At 40.0% G+C, this 25,567-nt stretch overlaps 1 protein-coding gene across 2 annotated transcripts in view; it reads left to right on the top strand.

Annotated features, from left to right (window-relative positions):
• The window catches only part of LOC114690765 (UDP-glucose:glycoprotein glucosyltransferase 1), a 132,484-nt gene that overhangs the window by 21,038 nt on the left and 85,879 nt on the right, over positions 1–25,567 (top strand). For both annotated transcript variants that reach the window (XM_028865647.2, XM_028865646.2), the window contains exons 5-9: positions 10,187–10,299; positions 12,971–13,145; positions 19,453–19,549; positions 21,212–21,290; positions 22,385–22,485. In XM_028865647.2, coding sequence (XP_028721480.1) covers positions 10,187–10,299; positions 12,971–13,145; positions 19,453–19,549; positions 21,212–21,290; positions 22,385–22,485 — 565 coding nt within the window. The remainder of the gene's footprint in view (positions 1–10,186; positions 10,300–12,970; positions 13,146–19,452; positions 19,550–21,211; positions 21,291–22,384; positions 22,486–25,567) is intronic.

Below are 25,567 nucleotides of genomic sequence, written 5' to 3'. Positions count from 1 at the left end.
ATCAGCTATAGAAGTTTCCTGGTGGAATCTTTAGGGTCTTTTATGTATAAAATTGTATCATCTGTAAGTCAGGACACTGACTTTTTCCTTTCTTATTTGTATCCTCTTTTTTCCTTCAGTTGTCGTTGCTCTAGCTAAACTGAGACTTCATGTACCATATTGAATAGGTGTGGAGAGTGGACATCCTTGTCTTGTTCTTGATTTTAGTAGAAATACTTTGAGTTTCTCTGTTTAGGATGATGTTGGCTGTGGGCTTCCTGTAAGTTGCCTTTGTTATGTTGAGGTATGTCCCTTGTGTCCCTGATCTCTCCAGGACTTTTATTATGAAGGGATATTGGATTTTGTCAAAGGCCCTTTCTGCTTCTGATGAGATGATCATGTAGTTTTTGTCTTTCAGTCTATTTATGTGGTCAATTTCTCTTATTGACTTATGTATGTTGAACCATCCTACATCTTTGAGATGAAGCCAACTTGATTATGGTAGATAATCCATTTGATGTGTTCTTTTTTTTTTTTTTTGAGACAGGGTTTCTCTGTGTAGTTTTGTGCCTTTCCTGGAACTCACTTGGTAGCCCAGACTGGCCTCGAACTCACAGAGATCCGCCTGGCTCTGCCTCCCGAGTGCTGGGATTAAAGGCATGCACCACCACCGTCCGGCCTTGATGTGTTCTTGAATTCAGTTTGCAAGTATTTTATTGAGAATTTTTGCATCTGTGTTCTTTAGGGATTTTAATCTGTATTTGTTTGTTCTCTTTTTATTGTGTCATTGTGTGGTTGTGTGGTTTTGGTATCAGTGTAATAGCAGTTTTATAAGAAGAATTAGGAAATGTTCCTTCAGTTTCTATTTTGTGGAATAGTTTGAGGAGTATTGGCATTAATTCTTTTTTGAAATTCTGGTAGAATTCAGTCCCTAATCTGTCTGGCCCTGGGCTTTTTTTTTTTTTTTTTTTTTTAAAGATTTATTTACTTATTATGTGTACAGCATGTATGACTGCAGGCCAGAAGAGGACACCATAGATGGTTGTGAGCCACCATGTGGTTGCTGGGAATTGAACTCAGGACCTTTGGAAGAGCAATCAGTGCTCTTAACCTCTGAGTCATCTCTCCAGCCCCTGGGCTTTTTTAATTTAGGAAACTTTTAATTACTATTTCACTAGAGGCTATGAGTCTCTTAAAATTGTTTATTTCATCTTGATTTAACTTTGGTAGGTTATATATATATATATCAAGAAATTCATTAAGTTTTTTTTTTTTTTTGAGGGTTTTGAGGGGGGTTTCCTGTTTGTTGGAATACAGAATCTTATTGATTTTCTTAAAGAATGAACTCTTCATTTTACTGATTCTTTGTATTTTTTGGTTGTTTCTATTTCATTTATTTTAGCCCTGATTTTGATTATTTCTTCCCATGTACTCTTGAGTATTTCTTTTTTGTTTTTTTCTGGAGCTTTTTGTATCTGTTGGAAATTGCTTTTTTTTTTTTTTTTTTTTTTTTTGGTTTTTTCGAGATAGGGTTTCTCTGTGTAGTTTTGGTGCCTGACCTGGATCTCACTCTGTAGACCAGGTTGGCCTCAAACTCACAGAGATCTGCCTGGCTCTGCCTCCCGAGTGCTGGGATTAAAGGCGTGCGCCACACCGCCCGGCTAGAAATTGCTTTATGTCCTAATATGGGGCCAATTTTGGGTACATTCCATGGGCTGCTGAGAAGAAAGTATATTCTTCCGTATTTGGGTGGAATGCTCTGTAGATGCCTGTTAGACCCATTTGATTTATGATGTTATTTAACTTTAGCCTTTCTCTGTTTAGTTTTTTGTGTGGATGATCTGTCTATTGACGAGATTTGGGTATTAAAGTCACCCAGTATCTATCATAGGGTCAATATGTGGTTTTAGCTGCAGTAGTGTTTCTTTTATGAACTTATGTGTCCTTGTATTTGGTGCATAAATGTTTAGAATTATAATATCCTTCTAATGTATTTTTTCTTTAATGAGCATGTGTTGTCCTTTCTCTCTCTTCTGATTAGTTTTGGTCTGAAGTCTGTTTTGTCAGATATTATGATAGTTACACCTGCTTGCTTCTTGGTTCCATTTGCTTGAATACCTTTTCCATCTTTCCCCCCTGATTTGATGTCTATTCTTTTTTCTTTTTCTTCTTTCTGAGACAGGGTTTCTCTGTGTAGCCTAGGCTATCCTGGAACTTGCTCTGTAGACCATAGGCTGGCCTTGAACTCAGAGATCTGCCTGCCTCTGCCATCTGAGTGCTAGGATTAAAGGCATGTGCCATCACTGCCTGGCTTGATGTCTATTCTTGATGGTGAGGTATGTTTCTTGGGTGCAGCAGAAAGATGGTCTTTCTAATCCAATCTTTTCACTTTGTGTATTTTTACTGGAGACTTGAGACCATTGATTGTAGGGGGTATCTGTAAACACCAGGACAGGCAGAGTAATGATCCATGGAAATCTGGTTCAGTATGACTCAGTATCTGGTGTTGGGTTAAACTTCTAGAGCCCGACACAAGGCAGTTTATTTTTAGGTATAGTTTAGCACAGTACAATTTTGGGAAAAAAAAAGTTTCCTGATGACAATGAACTCAGTCCTATGTGAATAATGAAGCTTAAGGCCTGACTGCATTGAAACTCTTTGTAAAGTACATGTGACCCTTCTATAAAGATGAGTTCTATAGCTTGAGGGTCTGGAGAGGATCTGGAGGTGGTCTTGGTTATGCAGATAGTGCAGAGGTCACACAGCTATAAAGTATATGTGACATCTCCCATAAGGGTGAGCTCTATTGACTGAGAAACAAGGCTCAAGATAAAGATCTAGGGAGAATGACTGAGAAAAGCATAAGAGTCTAGGGGAGTCAAGGCTGTTAATTACATCCATTCACAGCCTTCTGCGTGGAAGACAGGTTATGTAACTTCCTTGAAGATGCAACCCTGATGATTGACATTCCTGGTTTCCCTAGTGCTTATCTGTGAGCACAAGGACCTTGTACAATCAGTTTGTTGATACTGAGAATTTATAAATGAGGAATGTTTATTGATTCCATTTGTTTTGTTGTTATAGTGTAGCCCACTCCCTTGATTTATTGTTCTGGGATTATTTATTCCTTGTGTCTTCTTCAGTATGGTTAGCCTCTTTAGACTGACCCTGCCTTTTGTAGAACTGATAAACATTACTTAAAATTGTGTAATGTTTTTCTTTCTTCATAGATCGTGATTGATAGTTTTCCTTGGTATAGTGGTCTGGGCTAGCATGTGAGAGGTTGCCTACAGAGTTGTGGGTGCTCTTACCTCAGAAGGTCACACAGGAAAGTCTTTAACATCAGGAATGATGGCTTCCCCATAGCTGCATAGATGAGATCTCCTACCCCAATCTTCCCTACTCTATCCACTCCCAAGGTCATGTGCAGTTAGGGCTGAGCTGTATACAAAAGGCGGTAGGTAGGGAGTGGCTGAATACTCAGGTCAGGGTCTCAGGAACCTCCCCACGCCTCTGTGACAGGATGTAAACAGTCAACAAATGCAGCTGGGATGATCATTTGCAGGTGGGCACAGCTGAATGCTATAAGATGGCAGTTGTTGGGCTTGAAGGGTAGTCCTGGACAACATTATCTTAACTGTTTTTAAATACACAGTTCAGTGATATTAAGTGTATTTATTCATCTTCAGAATTTTCTTGGATTTTTGAGACAAGATGTCTTTTGTAGCCCAGCCTGGCTGCAGTTGTTTGAATGAGAATGGCCTCATAGGCTCATGTGTTTGAATATTTGATCACCGGTTGGTAGAAGTGTTTGGGAAGGATTAGGGGTTCTGTTCTTGTTGAAGGAAGTGTGTCATTGGGAGGTGAACTTTGAAGTTTCAAAAGACCACTTCCGGTTAGTTTTCTCTGTCTACTGCTTGTGGATAGAGATGTGAGCTCTCAGCTGTTCTGCCATCGTGCCTTTGCTCTGCCTTCGTGGGCTCCAACCCTCTGAAGCCAGAAGCCCAATTAAACACTGTCTTTTATAAGTTGCCTTGCTTGTGGTGTTTTGTCACAGAAATAGAAAAGGAGCTGATTCACAGGCCTTGAACTTGGTTGGCTGTATAGCTGCGACTGAGCTTGAACTCTCTGCTCGCCTCCTAGTCTCTAGTGCTGAATTTATAGGTGTTGCCCAACATGCTTGCACTTCAGAGCTTTTTCATATTGCGAAGCTGAAACTGCAGAAATCTACAGGATGGTAACTCTCTTTATTTCCTTTCTTCCCGTTACCCCAGCACCCAGAATTTTTTCTACTTCTGTGACTGTACCCATTGTAGGTACCTCATATGAGTGCAGTCTTACAGTGTTTGTCCTTTCCTGTTTGTTTCAGGAAGCAGTTATTAATGTCCTCCATGTGCAGCATGTACTAGGTCTTCACTGTTATTTTTTGCTCACTACTATTCATTGTGTGTGTATCCCATTTTGTTTATTCTTTCTTTCCCTAGCTGACATGTGGGCGTCTCTGCCTTTGGCTCTTGTCACTAGCACTGCTGTAGTGAACGGGCATCTGTGTGTCTGGTGGAGCGTCTGCTTTCAGCTCTTTTGCTTTTCTGTGTAAGTGTGGGATACACGGGCCATATGGTAATTCTGTGGTTAACCTTTTATTGGCGGTGTTGGGGATTGAACCCAGGACTTTACACATGCCAAGCAGGTGCTCTGTGGTTGAACTATATCCCTAGGCCCCTGTATTTAATATTTGAATGAAGCACTAAGCTGTTGTGTACAGTGACTGCCCCATTTTTACTTCTAACTATGTACAAGGGTTCTAAGTTCCTGCATCTTCCTCAACAGTTCCTTATTTTTATATTGGACACTGATGGGTGAGTTGTGTCATCACATTTTCCTTCTTCTATCTCTTTCCTTTTCCTTTCATTTCCTTTCCTCTTTCCTTCCTTCCCTCCCTCCCCTCCCCTTCCTTCCCCTCCCTTCCTCCCCTCCCTTCCCTCCCCTCCCCTCCTTCCCTTCCCCTTTCCTTCCTCCTTTCCTTCCTTTTCCTTCCCTCCCTCCCTCCCGTCTCCTCCCTCCCTCCTCTCTCTCTTTCTTCCTTCCTTTCTTTCTTTCAAAAACATAGGTTCAGTTATGTAGCCAAACTATCCTAGAACTCTCTAGATGTCCTGCTCAGCCACCCTCGTGATGGTATAACAGGTATCCACCATGTCTGGTTTCTAGTCTTTGTTGTTGTGGTTGCCTGTACTTTCTGTTGTCATACACAAGAAATCATTGTGAAATGTGATGGATTTGCATTTTTCCTTTTAGTATATTAAATATAATCCATTTTCTTTCTTTCTTTTTTTTTTTTTTTTGTAATGGAAACTGAACCCAAGTTGTGGCTCATTCTAGGCAAATGCTCTAGCACTGAAAAGATTCTCCAGCCTTTTTAATTTTCAAACAGGGTTTCACTGAGTTGCTTAGGCTAGCCTTGAACTCACTATGTTGCCCAGGCTAGTCTTGAACTTGTTATCCTCCTGCCACAACCACTCAAGAAACTGGAATTAAAAGTTTCTAATAGGTTGCATTAAGAAAAAAAAATTTTTTTTTGACGTGTGTTTGTATTGTAATGTGCATGGGGGTGCAGGTAGCTGTGGAGTCCAGCAGAAGGTATTATATGCCCTTCAATTGGGGTTATAGGCAGTTGTGAGCCACGTGTTATGGGTGCTAGGAGCCAAATGTGGTTTGGTGAGCCAGTGAGCCATCTTTCCGGCCCATAGATTTCTTTTTGTTTGTTTGTTTGTTTGAGACAGGGTTTCTTTGTATAGCCCTGACTGGCCTTGAACTCAGAGATCCCCCTGCCTCTGCTTCCCAAATGCCAGGATTAAAGTTGTGCACCACCATTACCTGGCTATAGATTGCATTTTTTTGTTTTTTGAGACAGGGTTTCTCTGTGTAGCTTTGTGTCTTTCCTGGAACTCACTCTATAGCCCAGGCTGGCCTGGAACTCACAGAGATCTACCTGCCTCAGCCTCCCAAGTGCTGGGATTAAAGGTGTGCACCACCACCACCACCACCACCACCACCACCACCTGGCTAGATTGCATTTTTTATCTTTACTCTGGCTGTATATTTATGATGTGGTTTCATCGACTGGAGCGATGCACTTTACTTTTTATCTCCTGGAGGGGTGAGGCTATTTCAATATAAATCTATTTAAGTCAAACACAAACTTTACTTGAGTTGCACTAGCCATATTTCAAGTGTTGAGAAGCCACATGTGGCGTGTGGCTGCAAATTTGGGCTGATGCAGATGAATGATTTCTGTGCCTAACATAATGTCTATTGTATGTGGAACTGGTATATACAGATGCTATTTCTGGTCCTTTTTACTTCTTTGAATAATTACCTAGTTTAGTGTGGGTTTTGAAGTAGAGACATTTTGCTCCTGTATGTGTGAGTGGATGAGTGTCTGAGATAGATGTCAGGAGTCTTCCTTAATCACACTCACCTTCTGTATCAGTCAGGTGGCTTACGAACTTGGAGCTGGCCATTTTGGCTAGTCTGACTGGCTAGCTTGTTCAGGACCCTTCTGCCACCACCTTTCCCACATGGGCTTACACGTGGGCCATTTTGTCCACGTGGCTCTTTGGGTGGGTTCTGGGAATCTGACCTCTGGCCCTCATGCTTTACCCACTGAGCCATTACTCAGCCCTCTAGAGATTTATATTCATTTTGATGTGTGATTAGTTTTCCTTACCTGTTAGAGGTTGACATAGCTCCCTCTTCCGTTGGATGTCCGCAGTGCTAAGGAGATACATTAGTATGTCACTGAGATTTCCTGCTTATTCTCCTGTATCTAAAAAAAGAAAAAAAGATTTACTTTTATTTTTAAACTATGTGTGCATGTGTGTGTCTGTGTGAGTGTATGCTTGTGAGCCATGTGACATCTTGGTGCCCGGGAACCACCCTCAGATCCTCTGTAAGAGCAATATGTACTCTTAACCCCAGAGCCATCTCTCTGGCTCCATCATCCTGCACTTTTTTTAAAAAAATTATTTTTATTTTATTTGCATTGGTGTTTTGCCTGCATGTATGTCTATGTAAGGTCAGATCTTGGAATTACAGACTGCTGTTAGTTGCCATGTGGGTGCTGGGAATTGAACCCTGGTCCTCCAGAAGAGCAATCAGTGCTCTTAACCACTGAGCCATCTTTCCAGGCCCCACTCTTGCACTTTGATTTGGACTTTTTCTTCCATCGTCTCTGTCCTACTGAAGTTTTCTACTTTAAGAAGTTTCTCCTTAATGTGGGGCCTTGTCCTAGAAGGGAGTCTTGGCTTGCTGTGGGTGCCTGGTACTTTGCTGGTGCTAGCGTGGACAGAAGCCTTTGGCCTACCATACTTCCCAGTGAAAACTTATTGTCTGTTCTTTAGCTTTGCTGTTTTCAGGATCCCTACTTCCTTGTTTCTGCACTATCCTTGGACTTACAATATTCTTGCCTCTGCCTTCTGATTACTGAGATTACTGATGTGAGCCATTGTGCCTGGCTTGTTTCTTTAGATTCTATATAATTCTTAGTTAAATGAGGAGCTTCCTATTAATTTGCATATCATCTTTAATTAGGACAGCATAGTTCTACCTTGGCATTTTATTTTATGTATATGAATGTTTTACTCACATACATGTCAGGTTCCTATAGAGGTTACAGGAGGGTGTTAGGGCCTCTAGAACTAAATTTATACGTGGTTGTGAACTGCCATGTGAGTGCTAAGAACTGAACCTGGGCTCTCTGCAAGAGGAAGTGCTCTTAGCCTCCAGACATATCTGCAGCCCTGGTTTCACACATTTATAAGGAATTTAGTCTTTTTTTTTAACCTTCATTTCCCCTTTTATTCTCCTTCTCCATATGGAACACTCCTCAACAAATTTCCCTGGTAATTCCACATCTTCTTTTTGTATGTGGCCCGCTGAACTTTGAGTTTTTTCCCAGAGCATAGGTTGGAGATTATTTACTGGAACAGGGCAACTTCACAGTAGCTACATCATTAAAGAAAATGTCACCTCCTCTGCCAGAAACCTTTAACTGCCAATGGTCCTGGGAGTGGGGAGTGAGGCTCTTCCTGTCCATGATGCAGTTTGAAGGACCTAATCTTGTATAGACTGTGTGCAGATAACCACAGCTGCAGTGAGTTTGAGTGAAGCTGCTGTATATTCAGAAGGTGTCTTTTCCTGCACATCTCCCCAGCCTCTGGCTCTTACATTCTTTCTCTGCTCTTCTTTGATCTTTGGAGGAGGTGATAATAGTTGTCCCATTTAGGGCTGAGTCCTCTCACATCACTTATTCTTGGCACTTGGGCCAGTTATGGTTTTCTGTGGAAACTGCTATTTCATTGCAGTTAGAAGCATCTCCAGCAAAGGCTTGGACACACCACTAATCTGTGAATATAAACATGACTAAGTATTTAGAACGCTGTCAAAGTAGTAGTAGTAGATGTAGTATTAGGTTGTTTCCTAGGGTCCCCCAACCCTCACCCCACATGCTCTTGACCAGGTTTATCTTAGCCTATGGAGCAGGCCTCAGGTTCAGTCAATCAGAACATCCATGCCACCAGCGGGCCCATCTTGCCTTGCAGGTCATTATTGTAGCCCCCAAAATTCCCATCTGAGTAAGACTGTTGATGACTTTTCTTTCTTAGCAGCCTGCATAGTATATTCTGACAGTATGAAGGAAGGCTAGCCTGTAGGGAGACAGCTTCTAGCTTAGCTCCAGTTTGATTATGTATGTCCTGTGATCAAACAATGTTTAGAAATAGGATTTTTTTTTATAATTTTAAATTATGTGGGTACACGTGAATATAGGTTTCCATGGTGACAGAATTGTCAGCTTACCCTGGAGCTGGAGTTATAGGTGGTTGTGAGCTGTTTGATGTAGGTGCTAATAATTAAATTTGGGCTCTCTGCAAGAGCAGTTTGTATTCTTAACCACTGGGCCATCTCTCCAGCCCCGGTGATAGAATGCTACTGTCAAGATCTGGTGGGGCCAAGAGCACTGGCAATAGCCTATATTGTTTGGAGGGAAGGGCTCTTGTGCTTTCTGGTCAGTAACTCATAGGGAGGTAGCCCACACCCAGCACTGGAATGTTTGTTTAATAACCCAAGACTTCTTGGTAGAAGCACTGTCCATCCATGAAGGGCACCTCCAGTTTGGCTCTTTTTTGAAAAATCAAGTTTTTAAATAAGCTTGTATGTTCACAGGTTTCCTTATGGCTTATTATATATTTCCTTAGTTCTGATTACCCCCTTTCCCTTTCACCCTCTTCCCTATTTTCTGACCCACTCACCTGCATAGACTTTTCTCTTCCCAGTGTTTTAATACCACCCCTTCATCTCTGGTTTGTTTTTCTGTCTCACCTCCCTTCTGTTGGCCCCTTTCTATCTTTCTGGCATGTCTCCGCACTCAGTGCCATGCACTGTACTCTTGAGAATTGACATCTAACTGTTTATTACACTAATTTATTTATCTAGTGTGCATACGTATGTGCCTGTGCCATGGTATGCTGTGGATCAGAGAACAGCTTGTAGCAATCGTCTCCTTCGACCGTGTGGACCCTTGAGCTTAGGTGATCAGTTGGCACTGGAAGGGGCTGAAGGGATGACTCAGTTGGTAAACTGCCTTTCTGTCTGGGTATGGTAGCTTACCCTTGTAACCCCAGGGCTAGGAGGTGGGGGACACAGGGAGACCCCTAAAGTCCACTGTCTGTTCGTTCTAGCTGAATTGCTGAGCTTCAGGTTTAGTGAAAGAACTGTCTCAAAAGTAAACTTGAAGAGTAATCTAGAAAAGACACTCCATGGTAACTTCTGACATCAACATGCATATGTACACGTATATGTGCACACACACTCAAAAAACCCCTGCCATTTTGAGCTAAGAGTGTTTTGAAGGTATACCCCAGATTCCTAGGTATCTTTTGACAGTCATCTGATATAGAGAGAATTTTAACTTTCTGTTGTGGAATTATAATACTAGTACTGACATGGACTGAAATGGGAGGAACTGAATATCATAACCAGCCAGAGTTCTGGCTTGGAGCGTTCTTACCACCTTGGCCCACAGTGGCTGTTCAGCAGATGGTAGTTTCTGCTTTTATTGATGGTGGAATATCATTTAGTCACATGTTCACTAAAACATAGATTTCTGTCTGATCTTTGAGTAGAACTGTGTATTTTGTCTTCTTGACAGATAGCAGTTGATGAGCCTCCACCAGAAGGATGTAAGTCATTCTTTTCAGTACATGGGAAGCAGACCTGTGATTTTGATACTCTGGAAACCCTTCTACTAACTGCACCTGACAGGTGGGTTGTATTTCTTCATTTCAGTGTGGTTCACAGCCTGAGCCTTTTCTCTTATGTGTATTCTCAGAGTTGAGTTGAGTTTTGTTTAGTTTTCTTCTTTGTTTGTTTCAGATAGAGTCTCAGTATATAGTTCTGGCTGGCCTAGAACTTGAAATGTAGACCAGGCTGGCCTCAAAACTCACAAAGATTGGCCTGCCTTAAGGCATATGTTTTTTGTCTGTTTGTTTGTTGAGAAAAGGTATTGATTTGTAGCCCGGTGTGGTCTTGAATTTGCAATCTTCCTGCCTTGACCTCCCAAGTTCTAGGGTTATGAATGTGATATATGCCCGACTCCTCTGATTTTCTTATCTGGTCTATATACGTACTAGAGTATGGCTATTAGCTAGGGACTGACCAGGTATGAACATCAGCTCCATTACTTAAAATAGTTTTGTAAAATTAGGTAAATTACTTTGTTTTCTGTTGTTTCAAAATTAGAAGCATTTGACATTCCTGTTTATTGGATAATGATTTTTTTTTCTGAGAGATTATATAGACTTTGTCATTAGTTTCTTAATAATACTGTATGTACAAAAGCCAGCACCTGAAGTGGCTGATATTAATGATAATGATGTTTTAGGATATTACTACCAACAACAGAAAATATTTAAAAGCTAATTAAAAGCTTGATTTGAATAATGGATGCATCAGTTTTCTTTGCCTGAAGAGGCTAAAGTCCCCTGGAGATGGCACTTAAAATCAGTACATATTTGGTGGCTGGCTGGAGCAGCAGCCTCTCTGTACCTGCTCTAATGTACTGTGATGATGGCTTGCTCTACCAGAAATGTTAATGGGATTTTTGGTTGTATAAGTCTTGTGTAGTGACATTGTCAGACCAGTACTGTCCTCTGCCCAGCAAATGGCATTAATATCTCTTATTCAAGATGACAACCAATAAACTCACTGTATGTTGCAGGCAGCTCAGATCAAGGTATGGATGGACTTTTGAGAGTGGCCACGTGGTAGAGTGATGCTTTCTTGAGTGAAACATAATTGGTGACTTTGTAGTTCCTTCAAATTTTTGGTGTGTTAGAGCAATAATGCAGACCTATGTAAAGAGTGCTGCCTCTTCTTGTGAGAGGTTGGAACGACTTTTAATAGTATTCTATTAGGCTTTTTCATGGTTTTAAATTTGTATAAGTAGGTAGGTTTATTTCTGTTGAAATAAACATTTAGTGCATGTATGTGCACTTCAGTATTTTTTAACATCTACATATTGTCATATGTAAAAATATCCTACTGGTGGTTTTTGACGTTGTTTCCAGTTTTTGGAACTTTCCTACTATAAGGAACATATTTTATGTGTTTGCCTTCTGTTGAATAGTTTATTAAAATAGGGATTGGTGGGTGTGTTACTTTTTTTTGTTGCTGTGATAGAGTACCATTAATAAAGGCAACTTAATGAAGCATTTATTTTGGCATAAGATTTCTGTCCTACTTTGCTTTTTATTGCTGTGATAAGACACCAGGACCAAAAGCAATTTTGGGAAAGAAGGGTTTATTTGGCTTATAGTCTTATCAGGGGAAAGAAAGGCAGGAACCTGGAAGCAGGAACTGGAGCAGAAACCATGTAGGAATGTTGTATGCTAGTTTGCTCAGCCTGCTTTCTTGTATAACCCAGACCATCAATGGTGGCACTGCCCATAGTGTGCTGGGCCCTCCTCCATCAATCATTAATCAAGAAAATGCTCTATAGACTTGCCTGTAGGTCAGTCTGATGGGGGCATTTTCTCAGTTGAGGTTCCCCTTTTCCAGATAACTCTAGCTATGTCAGTTGACAAAAAAAAACTAAGCACAATTTCAGGAGGCTCGATGTCCATCATGACAGGGATGGCAAGCATGTTGGCAGGAACAGGAAGCCGAGAGATCAGATGTTATTCACACTCAGGGAACAGAGAACAGGAGCTGGAATGTGTCAAGACTATGAACTCTAAAAGCCTGTCCCCTGTGGTGTTCTCTGTGTTCCAAAGCTTCATAACTTCCCTCCAAACAGCACCACCAGTTGGGGACTAAGTATTCAAATCCACGAGCCTTTAAGAGGCATTTTCCCCTCAAACCACAACAGGAATTTTTAATGTCTTGATGGCAGTCTTAAGAAGTGTGGTGGTTTTGGCTTTTTTGTTTGTATTTTGATGAGCTTAAAAAGAGGAAAACTGAAAAGTTGAATTCATTAGTAGGACGATCACTAGCAAACAGGGCAGAGAAGGGAGACTTGCTGTAGTTACAGTTACATGTTCAAAGTTATCATCTGCTGCTCACCTTATTCGCCCTTATATTTTCAGATAAAATTACAGTCATACTCCACATGATAGAAAAATATCCTGCAGCTTTAGTGCTGTGAGAACTGGTGTGCATCCTGGCTTCCTTTCTCTTCTTTTTTAGGAATTGATAATATTTAACCCAAGTTGGTGTTTCATAGTTAATATTCATATAATTTATTTTTCATGGTCATGAATGAATAAAATGCATACTTGACAGTATTCAAAGTGAAAGCTGATCAAGACTATGATGTCCTTTATATTAAGATATTTAAAATCTTGACTAAGTTTTTAAAGTTGTTGTCAAAATTGTCCTGGTTTTTGTTTAAAATTTTTTTAATTAAAAATTTTAAACTTTTAATGTTTATTTCCAGGCCTAAACCTTTATTGTTCAAAGGAGATCATAGATATCCTTCATCAAATCCTGAAAGTCCAGTGGTGATTTTTTATTCTGAGATTGGTCATGAAGAATTTTCTAACATTCACCACCAACTTAAATCAAAAAGCAAGGAAGGCAAAATTAATTATGTATTCAGACATTACATAGCTGTAAGTATTGACTTATTTTATAATTTCTTGAATATTAATTTGTCTAAAATGACCTTAGAACATGAGTTGATTCTTTCCCTCTTTAAAAAATAATTTATTTTGAACTACTTTTTTGGGGGGAAATCCAATACTTTCTATTAGATGTCTATTTCTCTCTTTGCACTCTCACTCAGCTTTCTTTCTACAGTTCTCTCCTTCCCTCCCCCTCTCTCTTCCCTCCCTCTCAGCCTCTCTCCTAGCTGTGGTCACGGGTCTGTACCATCCTAGCTAGAATTGATTACTGCAATCTCTGTGTGTATTTGAATATGTGTTTGTGGGGGTGTGCATGTGCAATTGTGTTCTCTTGTAGGAGTCTATCCTCGCCCTCTACTCTCTCTCTCTCAAGTGTCTTGACAAAATCTTGACTCTTGATCAAGAGGGTGAGCTCCTCACAGAAGCAGAAGAGTAAGCGTACTGGGGCAGGAAATGTGCCTTTTATTCTAATGCAGGTCATGACTGTCTCTTCACCAGTGGCTGAGGTCCCATCTAACAATCTTTCCCAGTTGGCTGGTTCTAAGAGTTCAGCCACTTTAGTCACTTAAGTTCCAAGAAAGCAGGGCTTTTGTGTAAACGTGGTTACAGGTGGTAGTGGGTGGATTAAAACATGTTCTTAAAAGTCTTACAAGGTGAAGTAGATAAATATTTAAATTCTTTGTTATAGTTACAAGTTTTACAATGATGATGGAAAAGACTAATACTAACTGTTTCTTACAAGTCCCTCTTCTTATTTTAAACATTCTCTTTTTCAAACTCATTAGGTGGTGTTGGCTCTCTTTCCATCCTATCTTAAAGTAAGAAACTGCTATAGGGAAGGGGTCCTTTTTTAGTGATAGCTGACCCAGTAAGTCTGAGTGACGTAAGCCCCTAGTACAAGGGTGGTCTGTTGGTGGTCTTTCTCGTCAGACTTTCTTTGGACTGCCAACCCCCACACAATGACTTGGAGACTTATTAATTATGAAAGCTTGGTCTTTAGCTTAAGCTTGATCCCAACTCACTCTTATGACTTAAATTAACCTTTTTCTATTAATCTACATTCTTCCATGTGGCTTTTTACTTCTCCATTCTGTACATCCAACTTGCTCCATGTCTTGCTGGCGTCTCTTGCATGCCTAAATCATCCCCCTGAATTCTTCTGTCTTCCTGGAAGTCCTGCCTAACCTCTCCCGCCTGATGTTCAGCTTTTCATTAAACCAGTTACAGCAATACATCTTCACACAGTGTACAAATATCCTGCAACTGGTCCTTTGGCCTGGAGATTGACCTGGCCCCATTGGATCTAGTTCTTAGGTCACTTGGCCTTGAGAGAAAACTCTAGCTTCTTCTTTACCAGTTAATGGATGTGAGCCTAAGTCAGAGGCCTGCTTGACCATGGCTTTGTTTGGAAGCAGTGAGGAAATCTTTCCTTTGTATTGACCCTCCTCTTTGTAGATTGGACACTGGTTAGTGTTCTCTGGATGGGGTCTCCATGGTCTCCCTGAACAAGGGAACAGGAAGTTCTTCTCACAGATACAGACCATTTGAGAGCTGCCCTATAGTCCCCTGGGAGCTATTGACATGGGAGGACAAGTCTGTCTGGTAGCCTCTAGACATGTTATTGTAGCCTCCAGGTATGGTTATTAAATACCCAGAAGATTAGTTGTATCCTTTTAAGTACTGAATAGTGTTTCAAAAAAGCCAGACATGTCTAAATAAATGTTGATGAGGCATTCCTTTTAATTCCTTTTAATATAGTTGTTGAACTTTGACCTTCGTCTTTTTGGCATCTTCTTATTTGGTGGAAGGGGGGGGTTTCTAAGGAGGTGAAATAAAACAGAATTAATATAGAATTAAACTTACATCACTGAGCATTTAAAATATGAAAGTCTTGTGTGTCATAGTTCAGTAAATGAAAATTTATCAGAGTATCGACAGATCAACCCAGTGTTTTTTGTCCTTTGGTGTTTTTTGAGATCAGTCCAATATAGTCTAGGCTGATGTAGAACTCCTGATTCCTCTGCCTCTATCCTTCAAGTGTTAGAATTAAAGTGTATGCTACCACACCCAGTCAAAATCCAGTTTTTGCCGTTCCTCTGTCTCCTGGCTCTGTTGTGAGTATTAAGTATTAAAATATCTAAAGGGCCAGGGTCAGTTAGCCTGGTGATGAGCGGAAGAAGTGTTTCTTTCCTATCAAAGATAGTTAGCCTGACAAGACCTCCCCCCCCCCCCCATTCCTTGAACTTCCTCCTTTCTCCCCTTTTGCTTTATGTCATGAGAAGAGACTTCTACCAATGAGAAGAGACACACAGCCAGTGTTAGAGATAACAGATGTGGCCATCTTGGTCTTTCACGGTCCTTAGCCAGGTCTGGGTTCTGGCATACCTTTCTTACAAAGAAAAGAAAGTAAAAAGTAAAAAAGCCTTTCTCTTTGTTCCTGTGGTTCTTTATGTGATGCCCAGATTATTATTTTCCCACAGTGAGGATGTGACATTTAGTAAGCTAAAGCCCTACCTAAAGCATTTATTTAATTTACTTCTTATTTTATGTGTATGAGTCTTTTGCCTAGCTGTATGGCTGTGCACCACTTTCATACCTGCTGCCTGTGGAGGCCAGAGCAGGGTGTCAGAGCCCCTGGAATTACACACAATTGTAAGGTGCTATGTGGGTGTTGAGAATTGAACACAGGTCTTCTGGAAGAGCAGCCAGTTTTACTTAGCAGGCTTTCTTAGACTGCCAGCTCCCAAATCGTGACACAGAGACTTATTAATTATTAAAGCTTGGCCTATAGCTTAGGCTTGTATTACTAGCTCTAATAAGTTAAATTAACCCATTTATATTAATCTATGTTTTGCCTCATGGCTTTTTACCTCTCTTCTATCTTGCACCTCCTGTTTCCTCTTCATGTCCTCCGGAGTCTTCCCCATGCCTAGAGTCATCTCCTCTTTTCTTTCTGCCGGGAAGTCCTGCCTAACCTCTTCCTGCCTAGCTATTGGCCATTTAGCTTTTTATTAAACCAATCAGAAGGCACCTTAGCAAAGACACAGTGTACAACAAGATGATTCCACAACAGCCAGTGCATTTAACTGCTGAGCCATCTCTCTAGCTGCCCCCAGAAGCATTCAAGTACAGTAAACACACACACATATGCACATAGTCTCAACACACCGTTCGTGTCTGGGGTCTCACCAGTTTTCTCCTTGTTCTATAGGTTTTGGAATGGATTTTTTAAAACTATGATATTTTTATTCTTTGAGAATTTTATTTATGTAAATAGTACACTTTGATTATAACCTCCTACTTCTCTTCTCCAACTCCCCACTAAACACCCCCACTAAACATCTTCATGTCCTCCTTCTCTTTATTTATTTTATTTTAAAAATAACCCACTAAGTACAGTTAGTGCTTGCTGTAGCCTGGGTTCTGGTCCTGAGATGGGGAAGGGTGTCAACATGAAGAAATGAATTGTCTGACTACCAGATGAGTTTCACGCAAGTGACTGGCCCCGAATAGCTCCATCCATCTTTATTATACATCAAAAACAAGCATGTTTTTTCATGCTAACAAACAAGTTTTTCCCAACATCAACTGTTAACCTCTGGCAAAAACAAATATGTCAAATATTTTTTTTCTCAACTTTTACATCAAAACATCTTTAAACCATTTTGCTAGCTTGGCCAAATATCAAGCTAGGTATATCCTGTCTTTACAAAACTAAAATGTGATAGACTAAGGCACACATTTTCAAAAACAACAATCTCAAAACATATTTACAGAAATAGGATGTTTGCCTCTAATCCTGTCAGCCTGAATCAGAATAGCTCCTGGGGTCTAGAGTGACAGCTGGCACCCCCAGACAAGAAACCTGAGAAGCATCAGCTCCCAAAGAATTCTAGGAGAAACAGTCAAGAAAAAAAAATGGAGTTTCTAGGAATGATCGATCACATCTGTCTCATACATGATTGACAAAATGACACTGAAACCGCCAAGAAAATCATCAATATTACGAGAGAGAAGAGAGCATGTAATACGAATGGTCCTAGCAGTCTCTGCGCTGTCCGGAAGTCCACTGGCCCTTGCCAGGGAGACTGTCCCTGTGGACTTTTGCCTCATCTGGAGACTCGTTGGACAAGCACTTATACACTTGTCGGAAACTAGTCCACATGGCTCCCAACAAGTGCTGCTCATATGTGCATGGTTTTGGGGCCATGCACTGCAGCATGGGCTATCCCTCCAAAGGAAAGTCACTCTTTCCCAGCAGCCATCAAGGACAGTAGCTTCTCAGCAAGCGGTTAGGAATTGAGCCCTCCTTTGTCTTGATCTTGTGCAGATCTTCTGTAGTTAACCGCACTGCATGAGTTCATGAGTGTAGCAGCTGTGCCATGGGCAGAAAACATTCCATAGTGTTCTTTCCCTTCTTACATTCTTTCTGTCTCCATCTATACTGCTTCCGAGCTTTGGGGAGAATAGTTAGTACAGATGTCCTGTATAAGGCTAAGCACCCACAATCACTCATTCTCAGCACTTTAAGTAGTTAGAGTCTCTGTTATTAATTGATGTCTACTGCAAAAAGAAGCTTTTTGACCGTAGTTGAGAGCAGCACTAATCTATGGGTATAAACATAAATATTTAAATATAAATATGTAGAAGTCAGTTTGATATGACCGTTAAGCAAAACAGCAATAATAGGTTCCCCCTTGGGCCTATGACATACCCAGCCATTGGATTTTGACCAGGTGTACAGGGATTCTTTCTCTCCTGTGGTGTAAGTATTTTGAGTCCAATGAGAAAGCAGTAGATTACCCCCATAACATTCTTGCTGTTATTGTACCAGTGGGTATGTCTTGCCTGGCAGTCAGTATTATAGCATGTAGGCTCTAGCGCCAGCTAAGACCGTTGATGTCTTTTCTTCTCTAGTGGCCTCCATAGCACCTTCCAGCACTGTGAGATCTAGCCAGCAGCGAGGAAGCTTACTGGTCAGTTCCAGAATTAATTTTTTTCTATGTCCTGCAACCAATGTGTCTGCTGTCTTTAGCAATAGCATTTTATACCTAGTTACACTAGGCAGCCAAGAGCAGTGGTGGTATCTTGTATTGTTTAGGGGGCCTCTGGGGCCACCCTGAGGAATAACACGTACAGAGGAATATCCCATGCCTGTCACAGGAATTTTTATTTAATAACCAGTATCTTCTTGGAGCAGCATTGTCCACCCGTGCAGGGTACCTCCATTTAAAAGACACATATATGGGGGGCTGGAGAGATGGCTCAGTGGTTAAGAGCACTGACTGCTCTTCCAGAGGTCCTGAGTTCAATTCCCAGCAGCCACATGGTGGCTCACAATCACTTGTAATGAGATCTGGTGCCCTCTTCTGGCCTGCAGGGACACATGCAGGCAGAATATTGTATATGTAATAAATAAATAAATAAATCTTTGAAAAAAATAAAGTTAACTAAAAAAAAAAGACACATGTTTTTATTTTATGTGAATGTGTGAATGCCTGCATACATACATATACATACATATGTGCAGTATGTATACTATACATGTGCCTGGTGCTTGCAGGATGTAGAAGAGAATATCAAATCCCCTAGAACTGGAGTTACAGAATGCTTTATGTGGGTGCTGAGAACTGGACCGAGGTTCTCTGCAAGTCCCACGATACATACTTTTTAATTAGCCTTAGAATAGTGGGTTTCCATAAGACTTTTCATATATCCTTAGGTTTGTTTCTACCTTGAAATTCTCATTCCCACAGTTGTGGCAAGATTCAAAATATAAAGGAATCTAGGGTTTCCTAAAGAGGGAAACAAATTCTAGATTGATTTTATTTAGAAACAGGATAAATGTTTTCATGGTAGGCAAGTACTTCTATTACTGTTGATATTCACTGAATTCTCTTGAATAAATAATAACTATATTTCAATTTCTAAATAATTTTTTAGGTTTTTTTTGAGATTATAATATAATTAGATCACCCCCCCCCACCTTGGTTTGGTTCAAATTCATCCCCATTTTTCTTGTGTTGTCAAATATACAGATGTATATAAACACACACATATATGCACACCCACAACTTTCTCAGTCCATACAATGTTACTTGTATGTATATAGTTCAGAGCTGGCCATTTGGTATTAGATAATCAATTGTGCATTCTTCCATGAAGTTTCACTGGTGTGGCTACTTAAACATGATCTGAGCAGGGACGAAACCAATAGACATGCTAGCAAGGAAGGGACCTGCTGTGCCTCATAATGAGCCAGGTGGTGATGGTGGAATTATTGCTCTATTTGCAGAATCCCAGGAAGGAGCCAGTTCACCTTTCTGGCTATGGTGTGGAACTGGCAATTAAGAGCACGGAGTACAAGGCCAAGGACGATACTCAGGTGAAAGGTGAATTTGTAAAATAAGACCAGTGTGTTCTCTTGTCTTCAAATATGAATTAATGAGGAATTGCTTCCCATATCAAAAAAGAATAGGTTTAGGAGTGTGATGAGCCAGTATTTACATCTTGATTGTGTTACATCTGAGTAAACGACCTTCAGCAAATTTTCCTGGTCCTAATTTTTATACTCTGTCATATATAGACAATGATGCCTTATTTTTCAAGTATTTAGGAGAAGTAAGGAAGATAATGTAAGTCACGAATTTGAAGTGGATATTGTGCATACTTACAATCTTAGTGCCAAAGCAGGAGGATTATAATTCAAGGCATACCTGGCCTGTATAGCAAGTCCCTGTCCCCAAAACAATAAAAACAAGGATAAACAAAAACAAAATAAAAAGCTCAAAAAGTTTAGTATAGGGTTTTTTTTGCATAAAATGATGTAGTAAGGATTATCAGCTGTTGTTGGTGTTATATGCATCATAAATAGGTGTTAATGTGATTCCAATATGAAAATTTAAATATCCCAGACTTAATGGATACTTTTGTGTTTTTATTATTTTTTGCTCTTGGAAAAGTTGACTCTGGGTTCTTCCTGCCATAATACTATGTGGTTTTGAGTTAATTTTTTTTCTTTTCTTTCTTTCTTTTTTTCCTTTTCCTTTTCCTTTTTCTGTTTTGAGACAGGGCCTTGCTCTGTAGCCCTGACTGTCCTGGAGCTCACTATGTAGAGCAGGATGGTCTTGAACTCACTGAGATCTTCCTGCCTCTGTTTCCCAAGTGCTAGGACTAACGGAGTGTACCATCACACCTAGCCCTTAATTAATTTTTTCAACCACAAGTTTTACCTGCTGCTTTTTTTTTTCTTTAAAATTCACGTTTATTCTTTTTTGCACTATGTGGTATTGAACTCAAGAGTCTTGTATATATTATACAAGTACTCTGTACTCTCCCACTGAACGGTACATCCACCGTTCTTTTTAATGTTTTGGTTTGTTTGTTTCTTTTGAGATAGGCTTTCACTAAGTTACCCAGGCACACTAAATTGTTCAGGCAAGTCTTGAATTTGGTCCTCCAGTCTCAGCTTTCCGAATAGCTGGAACTATAGTGTGTGCCATTATATTTTCTAAGTTCATTTTAAACAGAAAAATGATTGATTTTAATAGTAAAACAAATGGAAAATAATGATATTTAGGATTGTCTAACTTTAAATTCTTCATAATTTAACTGTGAGAAGTCTTTTGTAATATTTAAATATATTCATTTTGAAATTTTTTTAAGTTATTTTTTTAATAATTTAACTTTATTTTATGTGCATTAGTATGAAAGTGTCAGATCCTCTGGAACTGGAGTTACAGACAGTTGTGAGTTGCCATGTGGGTGCTGGGAATTAAACCCGGGTCCTCTGGAAGAGTAGCCAGTGCTCTTAACCACTGAGCCGTCTCTCCAGCCCCTTGAAAATTTTAATGTACAATTTTCTAAGGCTTTAGAGAAAATACATTCTTATTTTGTCCAGGAACAGAAGAAATATTAAAACACTGTTGGTTTAAAAGCCTATAGTGAAATGTTAATTGAAACATTTGACATTCTTTTTAGCATTCAGACTTTGTGAAATTAACATTTTATTTGTATTCTGAGTTACTAGACATGTCTTTACTATGTCTTTATAGGAACTGACGTGAATACCACAGTCATTGGTGAAAATGATCCCATTGATGAAGTTCAGGGCTTTCTCTTTGGAAAATTAAGGTATGTTAATTCATGTTGGCAGATGCCTCCTTGCATTCCTGGTACCTTTCTCATTATTACCTGAATTATGGCTATCCTAGAACTTTATGTATGTAGTCTACAGTGGAGAAAACCCATTTCATTTATAGTAAAGTTGGTTATTAAATTAGAGTGACCAGGGTCATTCTCCAAAGCTAAACAGAACCTGAAAAGACTTTAAAAACACACAGCAGAAATACATTCTGTCAGCCAACAGGAAGTGTGTTTTTGTTGTTGGTACCTTTGAGGAGGGTCTCACTTTGTAGTCCTGGTTGGCCTGGAGTTCTCTATGTAGACCAGGCTACTCTCAACCTCACAGAAATCCACCTGCCTCTGCCTCCTGGGTGCAGATCAAAGGTGTGTGCAGTCATGCCTGGCAGAAGATGATTTTTAATAACAGAATTTCTTTCATAATTTCACAAACAATTTTGTAAAAACATTATAATTTATAGCAGAAAATTATTCTGAACTTTGGCGACTAAATAAATTTTTCAGAGCCTAAGTTCTGCTCTGTGTGGGAATTTCAATTAGAACATCTCTGGTGTGCTGCTGCATATATATATATATATATATATATATATATATATATATATATATATATGCATATCCAGGTGGTGGTGTCACACGCCTTTAATCCCAGCACTCGGGAGGCAGAGGCAGGAAGATCTCTGTGAGTTCCAGGCCAGCCTGGTCTACAGAGTGAGATCCAGGACAGGCACCAAAACTACACAGAGAAACCCTGTCTCAAAACCAAAGGGAAAAAAATAGAGAGAGATGACAATAAATAACATATGCTAGGCTCATTTTCATGTGCTTCAGCTATGCCATTTGCCTGAATGACATGGTCTAACCAGGGTTCCAGTTGAGGCAGTAATGTCTTCATGCTGTAGAGTCATGTAGAATATACAGGGGTAACTTACTTCCAGAGGACAGTTGTTGTGCCTTAAAATCTTGCCAAACTGAAGAAATCTTCTTAGGTTTGGGAGGGGAAAGTTGTGAATATAAAATCAGAGTCCTTCGCTAAGTGTACTCTGAGAGAACACAATGAAAATAACCAACCCAACTGTTTCTGTCAGAGAACTGTATCCCACCTTGGAAGGACAATTGAAAGAATTCCGAAAGCATCTTGTGGAGAGCACCAATGAAATGGCACCCTTGAAAGTTTGGCAGCTGCAAGGTAATGGAGACCCAGAGGTCACCGACGGTTTTGTCAGTATACTTTTTTGTGGTATTAAAAAAAGCAGAACTTACGGGGCTGCGGCAGTGCACGTCTTTAATCCCGGCACTCGGGAGGCAGAGCCAGGCGGATCTCTGTGAGTTTGAGGCCAATCTGGTCTACAGAATGAGATCCAGGACAGGCACCAGAACTACACAGAGAAACGTTGTCTCAAAAAAACCAAAATAAAAAGCAGAACTTGGGCTAGGATCAATTGTTAGAGCTTGTCTAGCATGCACAGAGCCCTGGGTTGATTCCTAGCACCACATTAACACATTAACCAGGATTTGTACTGTGCCTGTAATCCCAGTACTTATGTTTTAGGTAAGGTGATTGTCGTGAGTTCTAGGCCAGCTTGTGCTATAGAATGAAACCTTGTCTTGGTGGTGGTGGTGTGGGGGTTGCAGAGTTTGAATGAAATTGACAAGATTCTGAGAGTTCCACAGATTGTGATTTTTTATATGTTCATATATACTTACCCATACATATATACTTATATACATACTTACATACACATATATATGTTTTAGACACCATTTTAAAATTAAAATATACTACACCACTTTTCTCCTTTCCTCTCTTCCAACTCCTCCCATGTTCCTTCTCCCTTTGCTCCCTATCAAATTTATGGCCTTTTTCTTTATTTCCCATATATATGTGTGTGTGTGTGTGTGTGTGTGTGTGTGTGTGTGTGTGTGTGTATGTATATATATATAGGTTATATATTTATATACATAAATACAGATGAATAAATATATAATCTGCTGAATACATTTAGTGTTGCTTATGTATGTATGCTTTCAGGGCTGACTCCTTGGGTTTGGATAACTAACTAGGGGATCATCCCCTGGTAAGACTAGTTCTCTCTCAGCATGTTTGTTATTGGTGTACAGAAAATCTATTGTTTTGTTGGTTTGGTTTTCGAGACAGGGTTTCTCCATATAGTTTTGGAGCCTGTCCTGAATCTCACTCTGTAGACCAGACTGGCCTTGAACTCACAGAGATCCCCCTGCCTCTGTCTCTTGAGTGCTGGGATTAAAGGCGTGTGCCACCACCACTGCCTGGCAAAATCTATTGATTTTTGTAAATTGATTATGTATCCTGCCACTTTGCTGAAAATGTTGACAGTCTTTTGAAGTTTTCGTGTGGAATTTGGGATCTCTTATGCATAATGTCATGTCATCTGCAAACAGGAATAGTTTGGCCTCTTTTCTCTGTGTCTCTGTAATTTCTTACCCTTGCTTTTATTGCTCCAGCTAGTGTCTAGAGTACTATATAGAAAAGATGTGGGCATAAGGGACGACCCCGTTTCCTTCCTGATTATAGTGGGATTTGAATTTTTCTCCATTTAGGATAATGCTGCCTGTTGTTTTATCATATATAGCCTTCACTGTGGTGAGGTATGTTCCCTCTACTGCTGCTCTCTTTAGACTTTTATCATGAAGTCATGTTGGATTTGTCCAAGGCTTTTTTTTTACATATATTAAAATGGTCATATTGTTTTTGCTTGCTTGTTTGTTTTGAGACAAGTTCTTACCATTTTGTCTTGGCTGATGTGGAACTCACTGTGTAGATCAGGCTGGCCTTAAATTCAGAGGTCTACCTGCCTCTGTGTCCTGCGTACTGGGATCAAAGGCATGTGCCACCATGCCTGGCCAGAAATGGTTAAACTTTTTTTGTCTAGTTATGATTTATTACATTTATCTTACTTACATGTTGAACTCTCCCTGTATATCTTGGGGATACTTGTATACTTATTTTTGCAATCAAGTACTGGCTTAGTAGAAGAAGTTTGGACATACTTCTTCAATTTCTATTTTTGAATAAATTTAAGAAATAGTAGCTGTAGATCTTTGAAAGTCTGGTAGAACTTTGTGTGACTCCATCTGGGGCTGAGCTCCTTAGTTGGAAGGCTTTTAAATACTTGTTTACTTACTTGTTTAATTACTCCAATCTCCTTGTTTGTTATTAGGCTGTAGATCTCTTCTTGGTTTAACTTCGGTGGTTTGCATGGATCTAGAAATTTGTCCATTTCTTTTAGATTTTCCAACTTAATGGAATTCAGAGTTATAAATTCCCTTATATTGATATTGTGAATTTCTTTGGTGTCTATTGTAATGTCTCACTGTTCATTTCTGATTCTGTTAGCTTTGGTTATCTTGTTTTTTCTTTTGGTTAATTGGGCCGAAGTTCTGTCAGTTTTATTTAACTTCTCAAAAAAAAAAAAAAAAAAAAAAAAAAAATCTAGCTGGGCGGTGGTGGCGCACGCCTTTAATCCCAGCACTCGGGAGGCAGAGCCAGGTGGATCTCTGTGAGTTTGAGGCCAGCCTGGGCTACCAAGTGAGCTCCAGGAAAGGCGCAAAGCTACGCAGAGAAACCCTGTCTCGAAAAACAAAAACAAACAAACAAAAATCAGCTCTTAAGATTCATTGGTATTTTTTTTTGTAATTTTTTTGTGCATTGGCCTTTTGCTTGTGAGTATGTCTGTGTGTGGGTCCCCTGGAACTGCAGTTACAGACAGTTGTGAGTTACCATGTGGGTGCTGGGAATTGAACCCGGGTCCTCTGGAAGAGCAGTCAGTGCTCTTAACCGCCAAGCCATCTCTCCAGCCCTGACAATGTGGTATTAAAATTACCTACTATTATTGGGTTGATGTTAACCTTTATCTTTAATTTTGATAGTAAGCTTTTTATAAAATTGGGTGTACCAGAATTTGATGTACATATGCTTCGTGATAATGTCTTCTTGGTTAATTGTTCACTTGAATAGAATGAAATGTCTTTCTTTGTGTCTTCTGCTTAGTTTTGGTTTGAAGTCTGTTTAGTTTGAAGTCTAGGGTAGCAACACCTTCTTGCTTCTTGGTCCATTTGCTCTCAGTGGTTTTCCCATCCTTTCTCTTTAAGATGGCGCCTATCTTTAAAGCTGAGATAAGTGGGTTTTTGTTTCTTAGTCCATTCAGCCAGCCTGTGTCTTTTGACTGGGGAGTTGAGGCGTTTAGTATTTAAAGTTATTATTGAAAGGTGTGTGTTGATTACAGTCATTT

Source organism: Peromyscus leucopus, chromosome 16_21, assembly GCF_004664715.2.
Source record: "Peromyscus leucopus breed LL Stock chromosome 16_21, UCI_PerLeu_2.1, whole genome shotgun sequence".
Taxonomy (NCBI): domain Eukaryota; kingdom Metazoa; phylum Chordata; class Mammalia; order Rodentia; family Cricetidae; genus Peromyscus; species Peromyscus leucopus.
This window is presented reverse-complemented; position numbering and strand designations above follow the sequence as displayed.